The 23836-nt window shown below is 43.4% G+C and overlaps 1 protein-coding gene across 1 annotated transcript in view; it reads left to right on the forward strand.

Annotated features, from left to right (window-relative positions):
* Positions 1 to 23836, forward strand: part of ADCY2 (adenylate cyclase 2) — a 445822-nt gene that overhangs the window by 1873 nt on the left and 420113 nt on the right. Inside the window, exon 2 of the mRNA XM_030856549.2 lies at positions 17587 to 17784. Coding sequence (XP_030712409.1) covers positions 17587 to 17784 — 198 coding nt within the window. The remainder of the gene's footprint in view (positions 1 to 17586; positions 17785 to 23836) is intronic.

Here is a 23836-nt window from a genome sequence, read left to right on the forward strand (position 1 = left end):
TGCTCCCCTACACAAACCACTTTGTTTGCTATCATACAGATCTCTAACTTCTTAAACCTTGATCTACCTAGATGTTCTTGAATGGGTCGTCAGGGATTCAGCACAGTCAGCTGAAAGCTCCCTTCTCTAATTTGTCTTTGATCTTTGTGTTTCTTTACCCAGTTCCTTTATGTTCCATTTCACGTGGTGCAAATGCTGGAGTGGTATCTTTTTAAAAAGCTTATTCGGGCATCTTTACTTTTCTTGATAAATCAATCATTCCCACACTCTCCTGGCATTCAGCTAAATCACTTTAAGTACAAAGCAGGCATTTCCCATGGCATGGCTGTAGCCCAGGGTGAGGTCCAGAGATGGTGGAATGGATCCTGTCCTTTGCTCTACCTAAACCATGCTCTGACTACTTTGTAAATCCTGCTAGGTGTTGAGCTGTGCAGAAATGTTCCAGAATCAGGAAGGGTGACGTGGTCTGGTGGAAAGGCTACCTTCAAGTGGGCACTGGGGCTACTTACTGGGCCTGGCATTGGGAAATGCATGGGAGGAATGGGCACTGTCTTCTGCAACTTGACCTTAGGAAGTACTGGCACAGTTCTGAGATCTGGACAGCTCATTTCTATTTTGCTTTTAGTAATAGCGTAAACAGCAGTTCCACTTTACTACATCCATCCATGTAGTCAAAGATGGCTAGGTTAGGAGCATTGGAAGATGGGACAGAGTTAACATGGAGTCATGTGCACACAGAGTGGGGTGAATTCAGTTTTCAGACTGACCAGAGCTTGGCTTCCCAGAAATCTACACTGGGAGACAGAAATAGCTGCCTGGGGCCTGCCCAGGTTTCCACCTTCCTGCGCTTTACTGGAATCACTAGGACAGATTCTTCTTTCCCTTGAATCTGCCTGATTTTGATTTCCACTAGACTTCCATCAGTTCTTGTAGTAGAAAAAGTCTGGTAACTTTCTTAATGCATATCCATAGTTTTCTGGAACATTTGAGTCACAAGATGATCCTGATAGTATCCAAGTACATAGTGATTTTTTGGTATATGTAATTGCCTTTGTGTGAAGTGACTTGAAATATCTTTTAAAAAGAAAAAAAGTAAGCTTTGTCTTGACTTAGTATTTCCCTGATTGGCATTATTCACAATCTGCTTTCACTTAATTTCAGTCTATGGTCAATCTATGCGTCTGCATCATTGATCACGAAGATAAGGTAATCTGCAAAGTATTTTTATTATATTTTAAAAAGTAAATTCTGAATTGAAACTTTACTATCTTGCTTAACTATTTTCTACATAAAAAGTGATTAAATAGGTTTAATCCCATATTTGTTAAGAAATATCAAGACGAAACAAATAGCACATATGATAGCATGTCTTGAATTTTAATATCTTGTTTAATAATAGGAAAAATATTTTCTGTTTCTTATGATGGAAGTTTTTGATGATAGTACTGGGCATGGTGAACAAAATTAAATTACCCTCTGGCATGAGAAAACTTGGAACTAATAAGACCAAACTTTAAGTTCTAGGTCTTATGAGGTAGCTTCATTTTCCAGGACTGGTTCTTATTACTAAATGCATGAAAACCTCATCTCAGAATCAAATCCTCTCTCATTTATTATGTCCAAAATCAGCCAACTTTTCTCAAAATTTGCCCGTCATGGTTAGGAAAGGCTGGCATAAATTTTTTAGTTTGTCAAATACCAGCTAGCTCCAGCCAGATTTGTTTTGGTTAAAATTTATGATTAGGGATGGTCAATATTTCAACTGGAATGGAAAAATTTCATTCCCATAAATTTTAAATAGTCAGATATTGCAATAAAATAGTTTTTTTCTGGTTTTTTTACCGGTTTTTTTTTTTAGTTTGGTAATATCCAAATGAGTATATACTTTTATCAGTATTACATATGTAATATGTATGATTTTGACAGAATATGATTTACCTTCTTGCTTTTACCATGATTCGGTGTTCTAGATATTTCAAACAATGACCGTAAGTACTTCATTACAAATCAGTTTTCCAGCATCAGGTGTTTTTTCTAGGGGCAGATATATGAGTGTTTCTTTTCTCTATACATGGAGAAAGAATCCTAATTCTTCCAAAACGAATAAGTGAATCCAATCATTGTAGAGGCAAATTGGCTTTATTATTCCAGACATTATTTCAGCGCCCCTAGTGGGTGGAAGGATCAATGGGGAGAAGTCTTTTCTTGGGGAGTGGAAGGCTGGAGAAGGCAGATAAATACGTCTGACATCTCCTCTAAGGAGCAGGCAATTCTCTGCATACTTTCTCTAGTCTCTTAATTCTGGGGGTGGAGGGGTAGTGCATGCTTTTAGGAATTGGAGTGGAGGTAGCTAAAGATCTGTCTTTCTGCAAATTTCTCTGTATGTGCAGGAGAATCTTACTTGGCAGGTGTTTGTAATTTGCAACCAGTAATTCAATAAGTCACTTTAATTATGATTTAACTGTGGTATAAACAAACGACAGTGAAAAACTGTAGTTTTCTGAAGGAAAGATGGTTGCAGTTTAGAGGCCTAGCAAGAAAGGATTTGGAAGCATCCTTTGGATATTAAAGTGCATAATTAAATATATGCACGGTACCTTGCCTTCTCCATTTAAAAAAGGCAGAGTGTAATGGTTAAGAGCATCTGTGTGTGTTGGCATTTTGACTTTGTCCCTTTCCATCTCTGTGACCTTGGGCAAATTGTTCAACTCCTCTATGCCCCAGTTTTCTTGTTTGGAAAATGAAATGGTACCTGCCTTCTAAGGTGATGGTCCCAATCAGTACACGTGAAGCACTTAGAAGAATGCCTGGCACAGAGTATGCCCTCAGGAACTGTTGTCATTACTGGGTCTTCTGTAGTTGCATTTTCATTGTTGCTGTGAAAAACATGTAGTCACATAGTATTAGAGCTGGAAGGGCGCTCATGCTACAGAGGAGGAAACTGAAACCCAAAGGCGGTGGCTCTTGTCTTTAAGGGTGCAGTTGTGGTGCTGGGTGTCTTGACTCTGCCTGCGTGAACTAGGCTGGTGATCACTGCAGATCTAGAATCCCCAGCTCTGGTCCTAGCACAGCAGCAGTTTTCTTGTTTGAAATTTCATGCTGATAGGAAAGTCCTCAAGGTTCATTCTGTGGATGGGGTTACATTTCCATTTTTTTCTCTTTTAATGTTAAAGAACTGTAGGGATGCTTCCCCACGATTAACTCATTGAGGTAGACTTCATTTATTTCCTTTATGCTGAATGTTCCCAGGGTTTTCCCATTAAGCAGCAGGTGCATTTGCAACTTTGCTTTCGTTGGCCAAGTCCCCGGCATGAATACTGTGGCCTGTAAAATCCATTCCTGTGGAGCTCTGTGTGAAACTTACTGGTATTTTTTAACTTAAACATTCTATTTAAAAAATAATAATGCTGTTAGAGCTGATCTGTTACTTTGGTAAAGGTGTCTTATGATTCTATTAATTACTTTGATCTGTTTGTTCAGGAATTGCTAGTGATGGGACAGTCAGGGCTAGGTGCTTGTGCATAATCCGCTGGTACCCCAGTTCCTTCTATAACTCGATGTTGACATCAGTACGATCCACTGGACTTCACTCATTCTTCCCTCACTGATATTCACGGAGTGCCTGCTGGGGCCCGCACTGGGATGGGCATCCCTCTGGGTGGCACTCCATCCAGAAGCAGCTCACCTTCGACACGCTGCCACTTACCTGTCCATACTAGGGTGGTCTGTTAGCCTGGACGCCGTGAGCTCAGAGTGTCTGCATCTGGTCCTTTTTCGCTTTGCTCTCTCCTCCACTGCTTCCCCTCTCCTCGAAGCCTCCCCCTCCCCGTGCTGCTTATCCAAGTTCAAGCTCTCCTTCCTGAGCTTAAACAGGTCAGCCTGTGCTGTGCATTCCTATCTGTATTGGTTGCTGCCTCTGATGCCTGCAAAGCTCATTTGTTACATGAAATAATTTACCCACTCCATGACTGTCATCTGATGTGCAGAATAGTTTTGTCAGTTCGTCTTGTCTCCTCAACTAATTGTTAGTTTTTTCAGGGAAGAAACTTAGCACCCCCATATTTAATACAGTGCTAACCAGATCGCAGGTGCTTAACTAACATGGATAATTTAGGGGGTGGATGCATTTTTCCTTAGCTGCTGTCATTCCCACTGTGTAGCCTCTTGTTAAGAGCATAAAACTGTCACTAGACCTGGATCTGGTCTCAATGTTGCCACTTAGTGTTCCTGACAAATTAATTTATCTGCTGTGGACTAAAATGAATAACACAACCAGGCTCAGGGAGATATTTTGGGAACTAAGTAAGATGGATCCTGTGGACATTTAGCACAGAGCTGGGCACATGTCGTACCCAAAACAAATGTAGGTCATTTTTATTATTATACTTGGAGCACACAGGGTTTTCCTTGTCAAGGTCCCCTGTAGGTGTATTTCAGGCTGACAACTAAATGAGTACTAGAATTTTTAAACCTGGGTATGAAAGAACAGGGGATGTTTTTCTATTTATGTGATAAGTATGAATATAGCTTTGAGGTACTTAAAAAAAAAGATGGAGAAGCATAGATAGTTTAATTAAAGTCATATTGTGACACAAGTTACCGTTCTCTAGCACTAAAATTCTGCCAAATTGACACTGCTATTGGCCTTCATATTTTTTTCAATTTTGTTAGCTTTGGTTAATGTTATATAATGTAAAATGAACAAGAGTGATAAGATAATATTTACCAGGCAATTCCCTGGTGTCAAACTAGGAAATAGATACACATCTGGCAATGCTGGTTTGCAGCCACCAGGTGCGTTTGGGGGGAGGGAAAAGGATTGTTGAGCCAGCTTGTGTGTTTGATCCATATGGCCAAATTAAGACTTTGCTAATGTTGCTTCAATGCCCTATTTGTATAAAGATACAATAAAGATCACAAAGAAGGGAACCGGGAGAGGTTTGGAGGAAGACTTCATTCGTTCATCTGTTGCTGGCAACGTTACAAATAATCATTTTTGCTCCCTCTTTTCACTTAGGCTTATGCTTCCATCCCCAGGTGCCACCTTCAGGTGAGAGAGAGTGATGGGCAGAGTTATGAGATACTCAGCCTAAAAAACTCCATGAGCAGCTCTGCCAACTAGTTTTCTGACTCTGCCCAGGGCTGTAGAATGACAGTGCCAAGACAGAAAGAACGAGAATACAGACCTGGGTCACCACCATTAGGAATGCATAAGGCCAATTGTATCTCAGAGTCGAACCAAGCCACTTTTTGCTTGAAATGGAAGATTTCAATATTCAATGTTTAATTGAATATTTTATTCAATTAAAATCTATTGAATGAATAATTTATTGCTTTTGAAACATACAAACATAAAGTACAATGGCTTCTTTTTAGAACGTTGAAATTCTTGAGAAGACTTCTCAAGATGATGCTTATTGTCTGAGAGAATCTTATGAATAAATCAAGTGTCTAGGGTAACCACCCTACAGCAGGTTCCTGGTGGAGACGATGGCGGACCAGCACCATGGTGATGGGAGCCCTGACTGCAGGGTTTTGGGATTAGAATTTCTACCCAATTTCCACCAGTGTCCTTTATCATCCCTCAGATGTAGTGATGCTGGGATATTACAGCCAGGACGGGCCAGAGCTCATAGGTGCTGGCTTCCATTCCATGCTTACCCCAAATGCTGAATTATTGCGTGTGTTTTAAATGTACTGTATGATTTTTTAAGCTCTATAAAAAAAGGGAAAATAATTAAGATTTCTATCTACTAGTGAGCTGTGCATATGTTGAAGGAAAGGAAGTTTTAGACTGGTGCATTAGTAGAACTAATAAAGCTATGTGATGTTACAAATTCAGAGGATAAGGAGATCAGATGAATAAAAATGAAAGAAATAATGAAGAAATGTTAACATAGTTCACACACATGATTGATCTGACACCTAATCCTCTCCCATTATTGGCTTGCAGTTAATTCAAACACATAACATCCATATTCTTCGGAATTGGACTTTAGGTGCACAGAATGGGATTTATCATTTGATTAATTTGATTAATCTTTGATTCTTGAGCTCAATCCTCATTTATATCTATTTGGCTTGCTTGTTTATTTACACTAAAATTAAACATCCACGAACCCAGTCCAAACTAGAATATCGCCAATAATGTATTTCAGTCTACACTGCACCTCTCCCATTCCCCTACCTACCCTCAGAAGTAAACTTCATTTGCACTTTTTGTTTGTCATTCTCTTGCTTTTCTTTTTGTTCATTTTATCATACATACCCTATATATATCATGTGGTATATGTGTGGTATAAAGTGGTGATTGAGGTCCATTTACATGTTTTTTTTCTTGTGGAGAATCAATTTTTACTGATTCATTTTAGTTACTTCTTTCCCCAAATCTGTTATAAATCAAAATTGCATATATGAGTCGTTTGTTATGGGCTATCTTTTCTCTTCCATTGGTTAAGTTTTGTTCTTTTTTTTTTTTTTTTTTGCGGTATGCGGGCCTCTCACTGTTGTGGCCTCTCCCGTTGCGGAGCACAGGCTCCAGACGCGCAGGCTCAGCGGCCATGGCTCACGGGCCTAGCCGCTCCGCGGCATGTGGGATCTTCCCGGACCGGGGCACGAACCCGTGTCCCTTGCATCGGCAGGCGGACTCTCAACCACTGCGCCACCAGGGAAGCCCTTTGTTCTTTCTTAATACGCACACACACAGAGTATAATTACTAAGCTTTATAATACGTATTTATATTGGGCAAGGGAAGTAACATTCAGCTCTTTGAAAAGTTTCTTGGTTATTATTGAATTTTTGTTCTTCCATATAAATTTTACAATCAACTTATTTTAACCTCAATATGAAAAAACTCAAGTGGGTTTTTGTTAGTGTTATATTAATCTATTGATTCATTGCTGATAATTGATATTTTATGATATTAAATTTTTCTATCCATGAACATGGGCTATCTCTCCATTTATGTGCTTCAGTAATGTTTTACAGTCTTCTATAGGCTGTTCTTACTCCTGAGTACCAAAAGATATTTTGTATTTTATTGCTTACTGGAAATGATGTTTTAAAAATTATGAATTTCTACTCTTTTGTTGATGATGTAAAAGAATATAATTTTGGATATTATTTTATAGCTACACAACTTATCATATCCTTTTTATTACTGGTAACTGAAATGCAGATTCTTTCAGGTTCTCTACATAGACAATCATATCATCTACAAATAATGAGAGTTTTATTTCCTTTTGTCCAATCCTAAGGCATTTCATTTCTTTTTCTTGTATTATTGTACTGGCTAGAAACTCTAATGTGTTATTGACAGAACTTGTGATTGAGGGTATCCTTACCCTTTTTCCTAGTTTTAAATAGAATTCCTTCATAGTTTATCCACTTAGGATCATGTTGGTTACAGATTTTTATAGATATCCTTTGAGATTCCCTTTTGTTCTAATTTATAAAAAAAGTTTAAACGTGATTGGGTGTTGAGTTTTACCAAATTGAGATAATTATAGGATTTTTTGTTGTTTTTTAATGTCAAAGTAATGGATAATAATTTTCTATTATTGAACAATTTTTATATTCCTGATACAAACACAGTTTTTATGATATCTCTTATAAAATGTTGGATATGAAGTACTAACATTTTGTTTAAGATTTGTGCAAGCATATTCTTTGGTGAAACGAGTTTGGAATTTTTCTTTATCAAATTGTCATTTTTCTTTTATAAGTTTTTCTGGTCTTATAAAATAAATCACGGAATATGCCTTCATTTTTAGTTTTCTAAAAGTTTTCATTATGTTAGAGTTGATAGAATTTGCTTAGAAAACCACATGGGTTTGTTGCTTTCTTTGTAGAGAGATTTTTAAAATTTCTGCTTCAGTATCTTTGATAGTAATAGGATTATAGTATTTCTAACTTTACTTCTCAAGTCAGTTTCAATAAGACTTTTCTAGGAATCTTTGCATTTTGTCCCAGTTCTCAAGTTTAATGGCATGTATGTGATAATACTGTTCTCATTTTTACACTTTACATATACTATATCTTCGGGTTTTATTTATAGTGTTATTTTTAGGTGCTTTCTTTTTTTACTTAATCTCATCAGATGTATGTTTTGTCTTAACATACATTAAGACAAAACATTTGCATTTTTGCTTTCTATCTTTGTTACCTCTTGTGTCAATCAGAACATATTAGAATATGCTATGGAAACAAACAACTCCAAAATCTTAATAGCTTAACACAGTAAAGGTTTATATTTTGTTCAGGCTGCACAGTAAATTTGAGTCAGCAGAGGAATTCTCTCACACCAGTCACTCAGAGATTTAGAATGAAGGAAGTTGCATCCCACAGTATCCTTCTTTCCTTGATTGCTACACTAGGGAGGAAAAGAGTGCTTCACTCTCTGGCAATTGACATCTTCCACATGGAAGTGACACATCACTTTTATTCATTTTTCATTGACCAAGTAAGTATCCTAGTTATCTTTTGCTGCATAAAACCCCCCAGAAAACTTAGCGGTTGAAAACATCAACATCATTTATTTTCCTCCTGAAGCAGCAACTTGGGCAGGTTTGGCAATGGCAGCTCATCCCTGCTCCATGTGTCAATTGGGATGGCTTAAAGGCTGAGAACTGGAGTCCTTAGAGGCTTACTCACTTACATGTGTAGTGGTCATTGCTGGCTGGTAGCTGAAACTCAACTGGGACTGTTGGCTGGAACACCTTCACATGCCTCTCCACATGGTTACTTGACTTCTTCACAGTATAGTTGCTGGGTTCCAAGAGTGACCATCCTCTAAGAATCAAGTAGAAGTGCATGGCATCCTTATAATCCTGTCTCTGAAGTCAGATAACACCACTTCCATCATGGTCACAAAGAACTGCCCAGGTTCAGTTGAGGAGGGCATAGAACCTCACTTGATGAGAGGAGTGCCAGTCACATATGGGTTGGGATATATTATGGCCCCCATTCGTGGGAAATACAGTCTACCACAGTACCTTATATAGCACATCAAATTCCCATATGCCTACAAGGAGGATGCATCAGTTAGCTTGTTCTGCGTAACAAACCGCCTCCAGAATTAACAGATTGGAATAACTATTTTATTTAGCTCACAATTCTGTGGGTCATCTCTTCGTTCTAGCTATTCAGTTGATCTCTGCTGGTCTATCTCTTGTTTGTGTGGTCCGCTGGCAGCTGGTGGGTCATTTGGTAGCTGGATCATCTAAGGCGTCCTCATTGACATATGAGGCCAGTTGGCAGGCTGTCAGCCAGGGATGTTGGGTAGGGTGACAGAGTCACTGGGCTCGTTTAGCAAACTAGCCTGAGCGACTTTGCATGTGGGGTTCTAAAGATCAACGAGGAAGAGGGCAAGCCCCAATACCTAAGTATTTTCACGTCTTTGTTTCATGCAACTGTTGTCAAATTGTCCAAAGAGAGTCACGTGGCCAGGGCCAGAGTCAGTGTAGGAGAGAATTACATAAGGGCTTGGATATAGGGAAGGGAATTAGTGCAGCCAGTTTTGCTGACAAAACCATAACCATAACAGAGAGGTGAACTAGAATGTTTAACAGTGCTATTACTGCCACGGTGCACCTACCTGGTCACCAGACATTTAGTTTACTCCTTCCTTAAGAAAATACGTACATCGCTTTCTCAAGAGAGACCACTCCAAAGTCCCATCCACTACTGGCAAGAAGCTCAGAGTCTAGGATCTGTGAATGAAGGGCACTACTTTGTTCAAAGGGGAATGCTGAGCAGTCATTTCACATGAAGCCTGAATGTGGCTTCTTCTTTTTTAAATTTTAATTTTGTTGGAGTATAGCTGATTTATAATGTTGTGTTAGTTTCAGGTATACAGCAAAGTAATTCAGATATATATATATATATATATATATTCATTCTTTTTTAGATTCTTTTCTTATATAGGTTATTACAGAATACTGAGTAGAGTTCCCTGTGCTATGCAGTAGGTCCTTGTTGGTTATCTATCTTATATATAGTGGTGTATGTGTATTCATCCCAAACTCCTGATTTATCCCTCCTGTGGCTTCTTTTGATCTGGAGACCTGTGGACTAAGAAGATGTTATCAACCATCCACTCAGCCACCCAGTGCACAAAGGATAGCCACAAAACTCTCCCATTATCCCAAGGGAAGAATGACACACGTTCATTAATCTCTGGTCATACCAATTTATAAATTCCCCTGGGCAGACAGTTTGAGGGTCCCTGGCCCTGGGGATAGGGATTGCTTCTTCATTAGATACAGATTCTTGTCCTGGAAATAGACCCCTGTCTATTATTTCCTGTGACATCTGAACCCTCCACTGGGGAGGTTCTTCCTTATTGGCCATCATTTTGACCACAGCTGGATTGAGTTTTGGGGAATATTTCCTTCTTGGGGACTGAGCAATTTTCTCCACCTCTTTCTTGCCATAGATAGAGAACCCCAAATTTCCTTTGTTTAGAACAGCAAAAGTTCACATTGGCATTTCTTTTGGAAACACAGATCTTTCAAAACTTCTTTGAATTCTTCTCTGTTTAATTTCACTCATCTCCCGGTGTCAAAGGTCATGTTCTTTTCAAGACATACTTCTGTGATTTGCTATATTACTCTGCCTTTTCGCTCCATCTATCTCTCAGTCTTTCTCTCGCTCCCTCTCTCTATCAGTCTGTGCATGCTTTGAGCCCGTTTGGGAAACACAATTTCTGGTTCTCTTTTCCCTGCGCCTTTTTGTTCAGTTGAAAGAATTTGCTGGCACCATACTTTTAGTTGGGCTTTAGTCTGAAGCACCTTAATCCATTCCGTCTTCAATAGTAGGTTTGATTTTTTTTTTTCTGCACATGACTGGGTTTTAATCACTCTAGGACCCAAGTTCTGTCATTTACTGGTTCAGACTGAGAAGCATTTTCCTCTTCCTCTGATAAATCCATAGAATTCTGCCTCCCTTTCATCCCTCCTTACAACCAATCAGTTATTTTCTGAGCTTGTATTTTTCTTGTACCTTAACAAATGCAGTGAACAGCAACACACCCACACTTGTAACATTGTGTTTGATGGCCCTTTCTAGAGTAGGGGTCAAACAAACTCTGGCCTGGGACCCAATCTGACCCACTGCCTATTTTTTCAAATAAAGTTTTATTGGAATATAGCCTGACCATTCGTTTGCCTATGATCTATGACTGTGTTTAAGGTACAGCAGGCTGTGTTTAGTGTGACAGAGACCTTATAGCCAGTGAAGCCTAAAACATTTATGATCTGGCTCTTACAAAGAAGCTCGCTGAGCCCTGCTGTAGACTTACAATTCTATTAGAGCATCTTTTGCCTTCCAGGACAGGAATATATTCTGACCAAATGTTGGACCATTGCGTAGCTTGGGTTGCTACTTTTCAGTCTCTGATAATAGTTTCCTTGCTGCTTCTGCCACCTAGCAGCTATCAATGCTGTATATTTTAGGTTTGGGGCAGCACTGTATTTCAGGTACCAATTTTTGTATCAGCAAAGGTGTTATATAGGTTGTGACGGGTTAATAAACCTCCCACACCAGAGGGTTACTTCTTGCATACACGTCCTGGCCAGTGTGGGCCAGGAGGGAGCTTCTGCTCATCTGGGCGGGGCTGTAGGTGTCCTCCTCATGACAGACGCTTCTGTAATCATTGTACCATGGAGAGAAAGTGCTGTGAGACCTCTCACTGGCATTTACAGGCCTCTGCCCAGGAGAGAAACACTTCGCTTCTGTCCACATTATTTTGGCCAAAGCATGGCTACTTGGAACTTCAAAGGAGGTCAGAAAGTACACCCAGAAGGAACCCAGAAGAAGGAAATGGAGAATATTTTGGAAAGTCCCTGACCACCGCATCTTCTTTCTACTTTCTTTGGGTTTCATTCTTTTCCACATTTCTGAAGTGGGATCTTTAATTCACCAGTTTTCAGCTTCCTTTCTTATTATGGAGCTTGGCAGCAACAGGGAGCATTGAGATCAGCAGAGAGTCACTAGGTCAATCAGGACGTGCAGGGATGTGCACCCGCTGGAGGGAGCCCTTTCAGGAAGGAATGTAGTGGGGAGCCTGGTCCGGCTGCTTTGGTCAGAGTGCTGCACGTGGAGCAGGGCAGAGCCGGGCAGGCTGGGCCCCTCCAGGCTTCTCCACACGTGTCTCATCCACATCTGACCCTGCACATCGCCCTTCCTGGGGCTGCTTGGCTTCCACCTCCCAAATCTTGTGCAGGCACCCGCGAGGGCCAGCTCTCACCTGGGAGCATTCCAGGAAGGGGATTCTGGTGGGGACTTGCTCCACTTTCCCCTCCCAATTCTGGCACAAATTCCTCTTCTGTTCAACTCTAACCAAGAGCCGTGGAGGGAAAGGGGCTCTAAGAAATGTGACTCCCAGCAAAGCCAAATTGACAGTAGGACAATTCAGCTCAACTTGTAAGATGAACCATTTCCCTCTGAGCACCACTTTTACTGCACAACACAAGTTTGCTCTTGGGAAGACTTTCAAAATTTTTCGCAATTATTTTGCATTTTACGTTTAGATCTATGATCCATTTTGAGTTGATTTTTGTGAAAGGTATAAAGTATGTATCTAGATTCATATTTTCGTGTGGGTATCTATTTAGTTTTTCTTTCCTTTCTCCGTTTAATTGTCTTTGCGCCTTGGTCAACATCAGTTGACTACATTAATGTGGGTCTTTCCAGTCCGTTGATCTGTTTGTCTCTTCTGCATTACCACTCTGTCCTGATTACGGTTGCTTTGTACTAAGTCTTGAAATCGGGCAGTGTGGGTCCTCCAACTTTGTTCTTCTCCTTCAACATTGTGTTGGCTATTCTGGGGCTTTTGCCTCTTCGTTTAAACTTCAGAATCCGTGTGTTGATATCTACAAAATTAACTTGCTGTGATTTCGATTGCCATTGCATTGAATCTGTAGATTAATTTGGAAAGAACTGACATCTTGACAATACTGTCTTCCTATTTATGTACACGGAATGTCTTCCTATTTATTTACATGGAATATTTATTGAGATCATCTTCGATTTATTTTGTCATAGTTTTATAGAATATTTTAGTTAGAATTTTTATTTATTCCTTTCACACCTCATGGTAAAATGGAGTATGACTATGTATGTGGGAAAGAATGAGAAAATATATTTTCTATCACGTATCACACACACACAACACACACATATACATTATGTGACACATATACTTAAAAGCAAATGTGGGGCTTCCCTGGTGGCGCAGTGGTTGAGAGTCCGCCTGCCGATGCAGGGGACACAGGTTCGTGCCCCAGTCCGGGAAGATCCCACATGCCGCGGAGCGGCTGGGCCCGTGAGCCATGGCTGCTGAGCCTGCGCGTCCAGAGCCTGTGCTCCGCAACGGGAGAGGCCACAACAGTGAGAGGCCCGCGTAACACACACACACGCAAAAAAAGCAAATGTGTATCATAGCTAAAGGCTGATTTCTTTTTGCCCAGTGACAGCCCTTCAGATTAATTTGTGGTAATCAAATATATAATCATGTAGAATGGAAAATTGGCATCATTTCAATAAGGAATAGTCAGACTAGCATTGGTGGAAAGTACTCAGATATTCAGGAAAGAGGGAGTGATGGTCACCACGATAATAATCTCATTTATGGCACACCAGTGACGTACTCAACCCCGCCAGCCATGCAGTGTCTGTAGTTCTGTTCATTTGCGGGAACAGGGACTTAGGGAGGCCCCGTGCTCACTCCAAGTTACAGTTAGTGATGGAAATTGGTTTCTACCTTCAGTCTGTCGGACTTCAAAGCACTTCACTAAAATATCCTTTTTATAGAAAAGTATTTTACATTAGACTGTCCTTTACCATCTAAAAGAAGAACAGTACTGTTTAACAAAAAATGAAAAATGCACGTGGAAAAGAATGAACATACAGATAATCTGTTGCTCCATGGAAAAACCTCCAAGAAGCAAAGCAGTTGTCACATGATAAATAAAAACGATGGGTGTTTAGGAGGCTTGGCAATTAGAAGCGATCCCAAATTACCCCAAAATGCACTGAACAGGAAAGGATGAAACGGTCCAGGAGAGATAGGAGCCCATTATCATGATAGTAGGTAATACCATGCTCAAGGTCTCTTTTAAAGGCATTTTAGCCCATTTTATTTAGTTTGCATTGTATGGTAAATTTAAAAAGTCTTTTTAAAGATATGTCTTAAAGGCATTTTCACACATTTTAGTACTAATAAAGACATTTTAGTACATTTCATTTAGTTTACATAACATGGTAAATTTTTTGTTCCGCTAAGGGAGGAGGGGTGAGGATATATAAACGTATTTAATTTAGATTGACAATGTTTTCACTGTTTTTGTTCACTTTATTTTGAGCTACTCTATTTGTTTTATACTCTGAATTTTGAAAACTCAACTAGCTCCTAAGGAAGCAGCCATGGGGGAGCTGTAGTGGCTTCATTCATCTTCCTGTCCACTGGGGCCAGAATAAAGGACGGGGGAGGCCCGTGTACTTCAAGGTCTGAGGGCGTTCCACTGTTTCATTTATTCATTAGACTTAAGAAAAACGCATGATTCAGATGCGGGGTTAGGAAAGAATGTGGTTTATAAGCTTATACATTCTTAATGAATACTGTTCTGTTTTCTTTCCTTGACAACCTTATAAAAGATTCTGTTTAGTGGAGAAGTCCATATTAAGGTGTTTGGAGTTAGACTTCAAAAGGCAAATGCAGAGTAAATTGGTGGCTGTTCTCTTTCTGGAAGAGCCCAGATTCTTCAGTGGGCTCAGGTTCTGCAATGGTCAGGGCCACTGGCCTCATGAGCAGTGGCTGACCATCTTAAGCCGTGGGCCATCTGGGAATCTGGTCCCCGCAACCGAGGCTGGGGACACTGCTTGAAGCTGAGATTCCTTCTCTGGTGTGTGGGATGGACCAGGGAATGCCGCGCATCTGGTGAGCAGGGGTGCCAGCCCCTCAGATCAGATTACAATGGAGAGACTTAGGGCCTTTGTCCGCCCCCTCCTCCCTAAAAGTATATTCACAGTCGTAGTTTATGCTGGGTTAGCATGGAGATGTATGTAATCTTTGAGCTTAGAATCTTGGGTTTTTTGTTTGTTATTGTTCTGATTTTGAACGAAATTAAAACATTTCTGTGGGCCCGTAAAAATATTAGGGGACCCAGGCTCTGTGTCCTCTGTGCCCAGTGAAGAGGTCACCTGAGGCCCACACTAGTCACTTCTCAGTGATCAAGACGCTGATAGTTAAAAAAAAAAAGAAAAAATATGCCATAGAGACTCCAATATTTAAAACCAAAACCCCTGTATCAAGTCTTATTACATAATGTACCCAGCTCAGTAAGGCATTGGGTCTTCAACTGATTACCGTTGGATCTTTTAAAAAGAGAAGCACAGGAAAAGCTCCTACAGGTAGAGTACTTTGTCCCCCTCTTCCTGGAAGGACTCACAATCACAGACTTTCTGTTCCTTTAGCTACTAATTTTCACTAGACAGTCACGCATATTTTCATACCATTTTCAGTCTTTCTGGAGAAATCAGAGCCAATAAAGTCACTGATTGTTTCTCCCTTACTGGGTTAATGAAGTAAGTGAAAAGCCACACCAGGAAAACAGCTGTCCTGGTTGTTTACTGGTTAGCTTTCTGTCCACAGCTCAGTTAACTTCATTTGGGAAGGTTTAAAATAAAATCGGTTTTCACGGCTCCATGTGTGTAGCAATTGTGGTCTCAAATTTGATGTCTTCAGAAGACAGGCTGTCGGGTCCCTGTGTACCTCGGCCCATGGTGCCTATGTGCTGGGGAGCACTGGTGGTTACCTGACACCTTTTTGCAACGATTGGAACATGTGTGTGAGGGTAAGAGTACAATTAGGCACTTAATTGTGGCCAAAAATAGCAATGGCGGGAGATTATAAGAACATCCCTTTGGATCCTTCTGTTTCCTGGCTGTTGTGGAAACAGATTCCTTTGGCCCCTCAAGGACTGGCCGCACCTGGTCTAGTGGATCATCTCTGCACAAGCAGGGTGCGGAGCTCTGCTGCAGGGGTCTGCAGGAAAAGACCGCCCCCAGCTCCCTGGGCTGGAGCCCTGGCTCTCTCCCCATCAGCTCCACAACCCTGGCACCTTCTTTCCGTTCAGGGCCGTGCGTTTCCTCAGTTGTAGAGCAGTGCAGGCACCAGCGCCCACTACCCCCATAGGGCTGTTGTGTTAAAGGGCTTAATGTACCTGAGTGTTTAGCACAAAATTATAGACATGAGTATTTGCTGTGATGGCCTTTTTTCCGGGTATGACTTGACGCAAATAATTGGGAGAGAGAGGAAGGGGAAATGAAGGCACTGAGGGTGGGCCTGGGTCCCTTTTCTTTCTGCTGGGTGTCAGCCTGGGCCCCATATGGTGGTTTGGCTGCTCTGCTTTGCTTCCCGCTCTCCCTGTGGTTATGGCCTGATATCTGAAGGGGGCATGGGGGGGCATCTCCAGGGTGAAGTTAGAGATGCTCGGGGCACGGAGTGAACCCTGTACCAACCAGAAAAGGTGAAGGCTTCCCCAGGCTCTGGTATTTGAAAGACCCACCCCGTACTTGCCAGATTGTACTGTAACTTTTAATATGCTAAAACCTCAGTGGAAGTTCTTAGGGCCGCGGCCATATGGGTGTTTGATTGAAACTCCTTTGAGTATTTCACCAACTAAATATATTGGGTGAGGATCAAATATCTTAAACGGTGTTCCGTCCCATAGTGTGTGCTGTTCAGAGCAAGGTTCCAGCATCATGTCTGGAGAAGCTAAAGCCTAAATCCAGGCTTGGATAATCAAAGGAAGTATGATGTCTATTACATTGTGTGAAATTGTATAGAATTGTAATGGTGTGCCTTTTAGGGGGTGTGTGACTAGAAAGACATAAATAGAAAATAAGTATTAGTGTGCAAATGTGGATTTTTAAAAAATGCATTAGTAAGAGGCCAATAATAAATGTCCATTTTCTTTTTGCTACTGGAGCCCAAGAGAGGTGGTGAAGGAAACTAGCAAACTGACACCTTCTTCTAAGTATTTCCCGCTCTCTCATCTTCTAGACCCTTTTCTATTAACCTGTGTTCCCGTTAAAACATTAATTGCATAATTAACATAAAAGAAAAACTTCTCCCTTGAGAGCCTGAGATAGTTTTTAGGTTTTATTTAAATAAAAACATTTCAAATCCATTTGGAGGCCTTAATTTCCTACAGTTGGGGTATTTCTGATCCTCTGGTGCAGGCAGTGAAGTTGGTTGTCTTATTTTATCCGTACCTTCTGTGTTCTTGAATTCACTTTTGAATGAAATCCATTTCTCCATTTACCAGGGAAACTTTGAATTTGATGGCATGGCTGTTTTGCATTATTTAAATATCCAATACTGGGTTATGTATATAGAAAAAATATGGTTATTTAATAAGAAGCTTAAATTTTCAAAAGTTCCAACTGTTTTACTTCTGAAGTCACTTTTAAAACCTGATTTATTTCGACACTGATTAACATTGATAACATTTTGATAACCAGTCATGGGTACCACGGGTTTTCTAAATTGTACCTTTGCAATATTTTTTTTCTCTCCTTAGGAAGTTGAAGACCACGTGGCATTTTTAATAACAGTTCCAACTGCCCTGGCGATTTTCTTTGCTATCTTCATCCTCGTGTGCATCGAGTCCGTGTTTAAGAAGCTGCTCCGCCTTTTCTCTTTGGTGATATGGATTTGTCTCGTTGCCATGGGCTACTTGTTCATGTGTTTTGGAGGTACCGTCTCTCCCTGGGACCAGGTAAGGTGTTGAAATGCTCTTTGTGTTTGTTTTTCTGTGCTTTGATCTGTAACATACCAAGTTCTGTCAACTTGGCCCTAAACTGTAAACAGGAGACCAATAGCTGAGAAGGAAGTCTTCTGAAACAGCTGTCTCAGGCATGTCCCCATAATGAAGTCACTCAGCACCCGTTTGAACTCCTCAGACCTGCTGGCCATTGGGGTGCTGCCTGGGCTCACCTGGTCACGTGTTTCTTCTGATGGCTAAGTCTGCATTTACACCTCTTACCACTTGGTCTTGGTAGCTCCATTTTCCTCTAACCCCTGAGTTTCCCATTATTCTGGAATCCCTCTGGGACTGGAGCCTCACTTTGTGCCTCTAAGTCTTCAAAGACTGGTCATTGCCCTTGAACTCTTTCTCAGTGACTGGATCTCCCTTCTTACAGACAGATGGCTGTGATACTGACTTTGTATCAACGTGATAACGTCATAGCAATAGGGAGACCCATAGTTCTTCATGTTGAAACTGGGGAGGCTCTTGACTTAGAAAATGGCTATGTCTGGAGGATGTTAGATCTTCAGGAGAATGTAGTCTAATGGGCTTTTCCCTGTGTACTGCTGCCACAAGGCTGTAGCCTGCTGACTGCTTGGTCAAGTGCTGGGTCGTCCAGGGCACAGATGTGGGCCGCAGATGGGGGTGTGCTAGTTACTAGCTTCAAGTTTGTGATGGAAGTCAAGGGGTTCTGTCACCCTCCAGGGAGAGATGAAACTGAGCACCAAGGGCTGTCCCTGAGTTGGTGGCGACTCAAGAGCCTGGGGTAGGAGAGGAACAGGAACCACAGATGGGTAGAGGAGAGGTCATTAGGACATGAGGCCCAGGGAGGGTGAATTGCTGTGGAGGCCAACGGAGAAGAGAGATTCAAGATGGGAACGCACAAAAGGGTTGACGTGCCTGAGCTGAGAGAGCGCTGGGTGAGCCCAAGGATGAGGTTTCCAGAGAATTCTGTCCCGTGACCTCAGCCAAACCATCATCCTCTTTGGGCCTCGGTTTCTTCTGCAAAGGAAGAGGCTGGACGAAGTGAACTCAGGTTGGTCCCTCTGGCTCTAAAGGATGCTGTGATGGTGAGCACAGGTGGAAACAGTGCCTTTCCTCTCCTGCAGCTCCCCGAAGAGGCCCCAGTGCTCAGGGAAGCTCCCCTGGCCGTCTCCTCATGCCCCCGTTCAAGCCTCTTGCAGGGCTGGGCACCCCCCACCCCTGTCTCCACGCTCCGGCCAGCTCCTTCCCCGCCTCTGCTCCCCGCTTTGTCCTTCACACGCCCTCACCCAGCTGCCATCGACGGCACGCGTGGCCCGAGGTCCCTCCGCCTTCACACCAGTGCACGTGGACAGAAACAGAAAACCGGTTAAGAGCGTCATTTGCCTTCTGTGGCATGGACCCAGTGGCCTCTCCTAGCACCAGTGCCACCTTGTTTTAACAAAATAGTTTTAGAAGAAGCCTTACTATCTGGAACGGCAGTTTCCTTTTGTTCAGAATCCTCTGAGCTTACTTTTCCATGTGAATTACGGAATCAGTTTGTCATGTTCAGTGAAAGCTCTACTGTTACTTTCATTAACCTCATCGGGCCCCTTCCCAGAGCAGCCTCCCCAGATGTCCAGCTGACACCCCACCGGGCCACCCCCCATCTTTCTTGTTTTTCTGTAGCACTCATGATGATCTACAGCACCTCAGAGCTCGTGACATACCCCTCTCTTTGTTAATCAACTGTCTCCCCTGCAAGAATATAAGCTCCTTCCGGGGTCCGGGGGTGGATGTGACCATCATCGGCTGTTGTGTCTTCGCACCCCTGAGCATTCTCTGCCAGTAGGAGCACCCAGAGCTGCTTGTGCAGTGCTCTCCTTAGTGGATGACTGTAGTTTTTCACTTTCAGATTTGTTGTTGTTGGATTTGTGTGTGCGTGTGTATCTACTTGTTCCGTTTTCACTTATCTGTTGGTTTTATAACATACACTTTGGTTTTATTGCTGCTCTCTGCCCGCTTGGACGCGACCTCTCTAAGCATCTTAAACATACCTATCGCACAGTCATTTTACTTCCATTTTTTCCAGATTGATTCCCCAGGTGTTGAGTTGGTTGGCTCAGTTTCTTGGCATCAGCTTTGACGTTGTTGTTTCCGACTTTAAGTTGAGCTGGGGGTCTTCACCCCCCGATCCGTGATCCCGCCCTAACCCTCATGCCGCCGAGGCCCTGGGCAGAGAGAGCTCCTGCGTGGAGCCTCAGCCCTGTTGATGTGGCAGGTGGCCTGGGCAGGCTTGTAGGAGCACAGCTGTGTGTGCCTGGTGCCCAGAAAAGGCCACAGCCGGGCTCGGCGGTTGCGGCTATTTCTGGCCAGTGTTTCTAAGCCGGGGGCTTGGCCAGGGTGCACGCCTCATGCTGGAGGGCTGCTCACACCTCTTGCCGGAAGAGGGGCGCTTTGGGCCCTGTGCCTCCACTGGAACTTGAAATCCTGCCCAGAACTCCCGGCTACCCCTGCCCCTTCAGCAGGGGACTTGAAATGTAGTTATTCTGCCAGATTGACCCCAGGTTTACTCTCTGGCGTCTTTTGGTATCAGCACCACAGATGCAGGCCCCTCACTGAACGCTGACCTTCCAGAAGTGTTAGAATAGGCTCAGTGTGCTTGAGGAAGTGAGCTCAAGGAATGGTTCCCACTAGAAGGTGTTTCTGTGAACAGTATTATTGTGAGGGGATGCAGGAGACCACCTGCTGCACTGACGGGGACAGTCCACACAGGGCCCCTCACCGCTGACGCCAAGGGCAAGTTCAGGGGTCCCAAGGCCACCCTGAGGCTTAATCGCTTGCTAGAAGGACTCACAGAACTCACTGAAAGCTGTAATACTCCTGGTTATGGTCTCTTACAAAGAAAGAAGGCAGATTAGCATCAGCCAGGGGACGTATTCAGGAGAACTGCCCGTTCTAAAGCCTCCATGGTTCCCTCCATGGGGAGTCACACAACAGCCCTGCCCGCCTGGCTACAACATGTAGCGCTGTGCATGGGGAATACCGCCTGCCTGCGAGGGTCAGCAGAGCCTTGTGTGTCCGGGGTTTTGACGGGGACTCCTCACGTGCTGCCTGCGTGGCTGACTGTCGGTCTCAGCCTCTCTGTAGACAGAGCTGACACTGCGTGGCCCTGAGCATCCTTCGTGAATCGCATTTGGACAGTCTGCTGGCCAAAGCCCCCAGGCAAACAGAGTCCTATCAGGTGGGGCATTCCTGGGGCCTGGAGCTCCCCTCCCAGGAGCCCAGGGCAAAGGCAGAGCTGTCTCTGGGTGAGGCGGGTTCTTCCTTGCACAGGTGGGTCGAGTGTAGATCTCGGCCGTCAACAGCTCCAGTGCAGAACCCAGAATAGAAACAGCCGGTGCGGGCGTCGTCTGGACGGTGCCACCCCTGTTCTGGGTGCTTCCCTTACACAAACCCATCCAATACTCGCGTAGCTTCGTGGGGTGGGCGCCATCGTACCCAGGCTCCCCAAGGGCCCAGGCTTCCACACCACGGGTACCTTGCTCCCGGCCGGGCTGCAGGTGAGCAGGACAGGAGATTTGAACTCGGGGGTCTGATTCCAGAGGCCACTCTGATCCGTGATACCGTGGTTCTCAAGAGGGAGCGATTTCACCCCCAGGGGACGTTCGTCCCTGTCTGGAAACGTCTTTGATTGTCACAGCCTGGTTGGGGGTCATCCAGTGAGTAGAAGCCATAGATGCTGCTCAACGTGCTACAGACACCCTACAATGCACAGGTCAGCAGCGCCACCAAGAATTATCCATCCTCAGATGTCTGGAGTGCTGAGTCTGAGAAACTCTGTATTTTAAGATGCTGCCCCTCAATGTTGTCTTTTAAATTTAGACCCAGTTCTCAAAGCCTCAGTAAGTGGAACTGTAGAGGTGCCAGGGCACGACTTAAGAGTGATGGTTCCGTTTTGATCAGGCAAAGATGAGTGATTTCACAGCGTGTATCCTGGAGAAAGTACCCTCAGGTGAAAGGGTGGCAGCTTTGAGATTGGTCACCCGTGTGGTTAGGAAGGGGTCACTGGGGAAATAAGGAAAACACGGAAGACGAAACTTCAGTGCCTTTGCCCTCACAGCCCTGACTGCGTGTGGAGGCCTCTCATCTTAATTCAGCTCAAGACGCCCCCAGCTTGGAGTCCCCTCCTACCCTGCGCTGCCAGCATCCCAACCCAGCTGACATTTGTTCCACACAGCTGCCTCCTGGACAAAAAGTATTTAAAAATGATATTTTGTTGATGGTTCCAAACATTCAGAGGGAAACTGGGTGATAAATTGCAGAGTCTGGGTCTCCAGCTGTTACAGTGGCAGCGTCTGCATTTTGCAGGGAAATTCTCTGCCTGCTTCTGGCTCCGGCTGACTTGCTGAGATGCCCGCCATGTGCTGTGACGAGCTCCTCATTGATCAACGGTAGAGGGGCTGTTGATGCACCTTATCTTCTTTTTCTGAATGTTTGAAAATACTTGAACGATTTTGAACTCAGCAGAGGAGGATTCAAGGTGTCTGTTTCCTCTGTTCTGTTAGGTAAAGGAAATGGGATAATTTTTATTTTTTTAAGACACCAGCGGCACTGTGTCTGGGGCCCATAGTCCCCTCTTCTGCACGTGCCCGGGCCACCACACGACATGACAGTGCTTCCTGTCTGAGGGCCTCTGGAACGCAGGGCCTTCCTGATAGGTAAGTCCTGTTGAAAGAGGCTTAATGGAGGTTGACAAATAGTGTCTCCCAGCTCTGGAGCCCGACATCTGAAATCAAGATGTGGACAGGGCCATACTCCCCCTGAAGGCTCCAGGGCAGGACCCTTCCCTGCATCTTCCAGCCTCATGTGGCTGCCGGTAACCTTGTGTTCCATGGATTGTAGACACACCTCTGCAATGTCCGTCATCACGTGGCACTTTTCTCCCTGTGTCTCTTCGCTTCTTATGAGGACACCCATCAGACTGGACTTAGGGAACCCCAGTGATTTCTTCTTAACTTGACCATGTTTGCAAAGGCCCTGGTTTTAAATAAGGTCACATCACAGGTACTGGGAGTTAGGATTTGAACACATCTTTGGGGGGGGGACACTATTCACCTCATGATAGATGTTATTTCACGGGAAGACAGTGTTGCCTAAGAGGATGCTGTCCTGTTGCAGGAAGCCAGTCCCATCTCAGGGCCTCTGTGATTCTGATATTTCCTTCCCCCTTTTAGATATCTGACAGCTGCTCTTGATGTCGACCTTCACTTAAACCACAAATCCACTTGGGGATTAAATGTATGCGGTGGAGGTTTTTGACCCATTTTCAAACCAGTGTCTGGGAATTAGAAACATGCTTGTGTGTGAATAGCCTGCTGAAATCAACAGAACAGAAAGAGAAAATAACCTGGTGGTTGATCCCATTGCCTTGTGAACAAGCAGGGCATCATAAACGAACGTTTGCACATTAGGTTGGTTTACTCTGCCAGTCCGAATAATGAAGGTGCTTCTTTGGGGTTTCTACCTGAGTGACATGATGACACTTTTCTTGCCTGATACATTTCTGTAATGTCTTTGGTTCACTTAGTGCAGCCTAAACATTTAGGTGATGTTTTAATTTATGACTTTCTATCAAGACAAATCCATTCCATCTCAGCTGAAAACCCCTGACTTAGGTCCTTCCCTCTGAGATGAGAAGACATTGAGAAGGTGGCAGGGCAGGAAGGCAGTCGCCTACGATGGCTGATGTTAGCCTGTAGCCACTGGGTTGGCCAAGTGAGGACCAGAGAGTGAGTCATATTTGCATTTGATTCCAGAGTTCTGCTTCCCTTGTATTAAGAGCCCACTGACTAGAGTTAAATAAAAACTTCCATGTCTGACAACCCCATTTCCGCCTTGGCAGGGAGACCAGGCTGCAGTTACTGTATAGATCTGTTAAATTACCAATGTGAAAGGCTAACATTTTGCTCCAGGAAGAAGAGACTTTCTGTGCCCTATTACCTGAAAGGATGCCAGACATTCACCATGTACCTATGTGTGTTTTCCTACAAAAATAGGA

The sequence above is a fragment of the Globicephala melas genome, chromosome 3 (assembly GCF_963455315.2).
Source record: "Globicephala melas chromosome 3, mGloMel1.2, whole genome shotgun sequence".
Classification (NCBI taxonomy): domain Eukaryota; kingdom Metazoa; phylum Chordata; class Mammalia; order Artiodactyla; family Delphinidae; genus Globicephala; species Globicephala melas.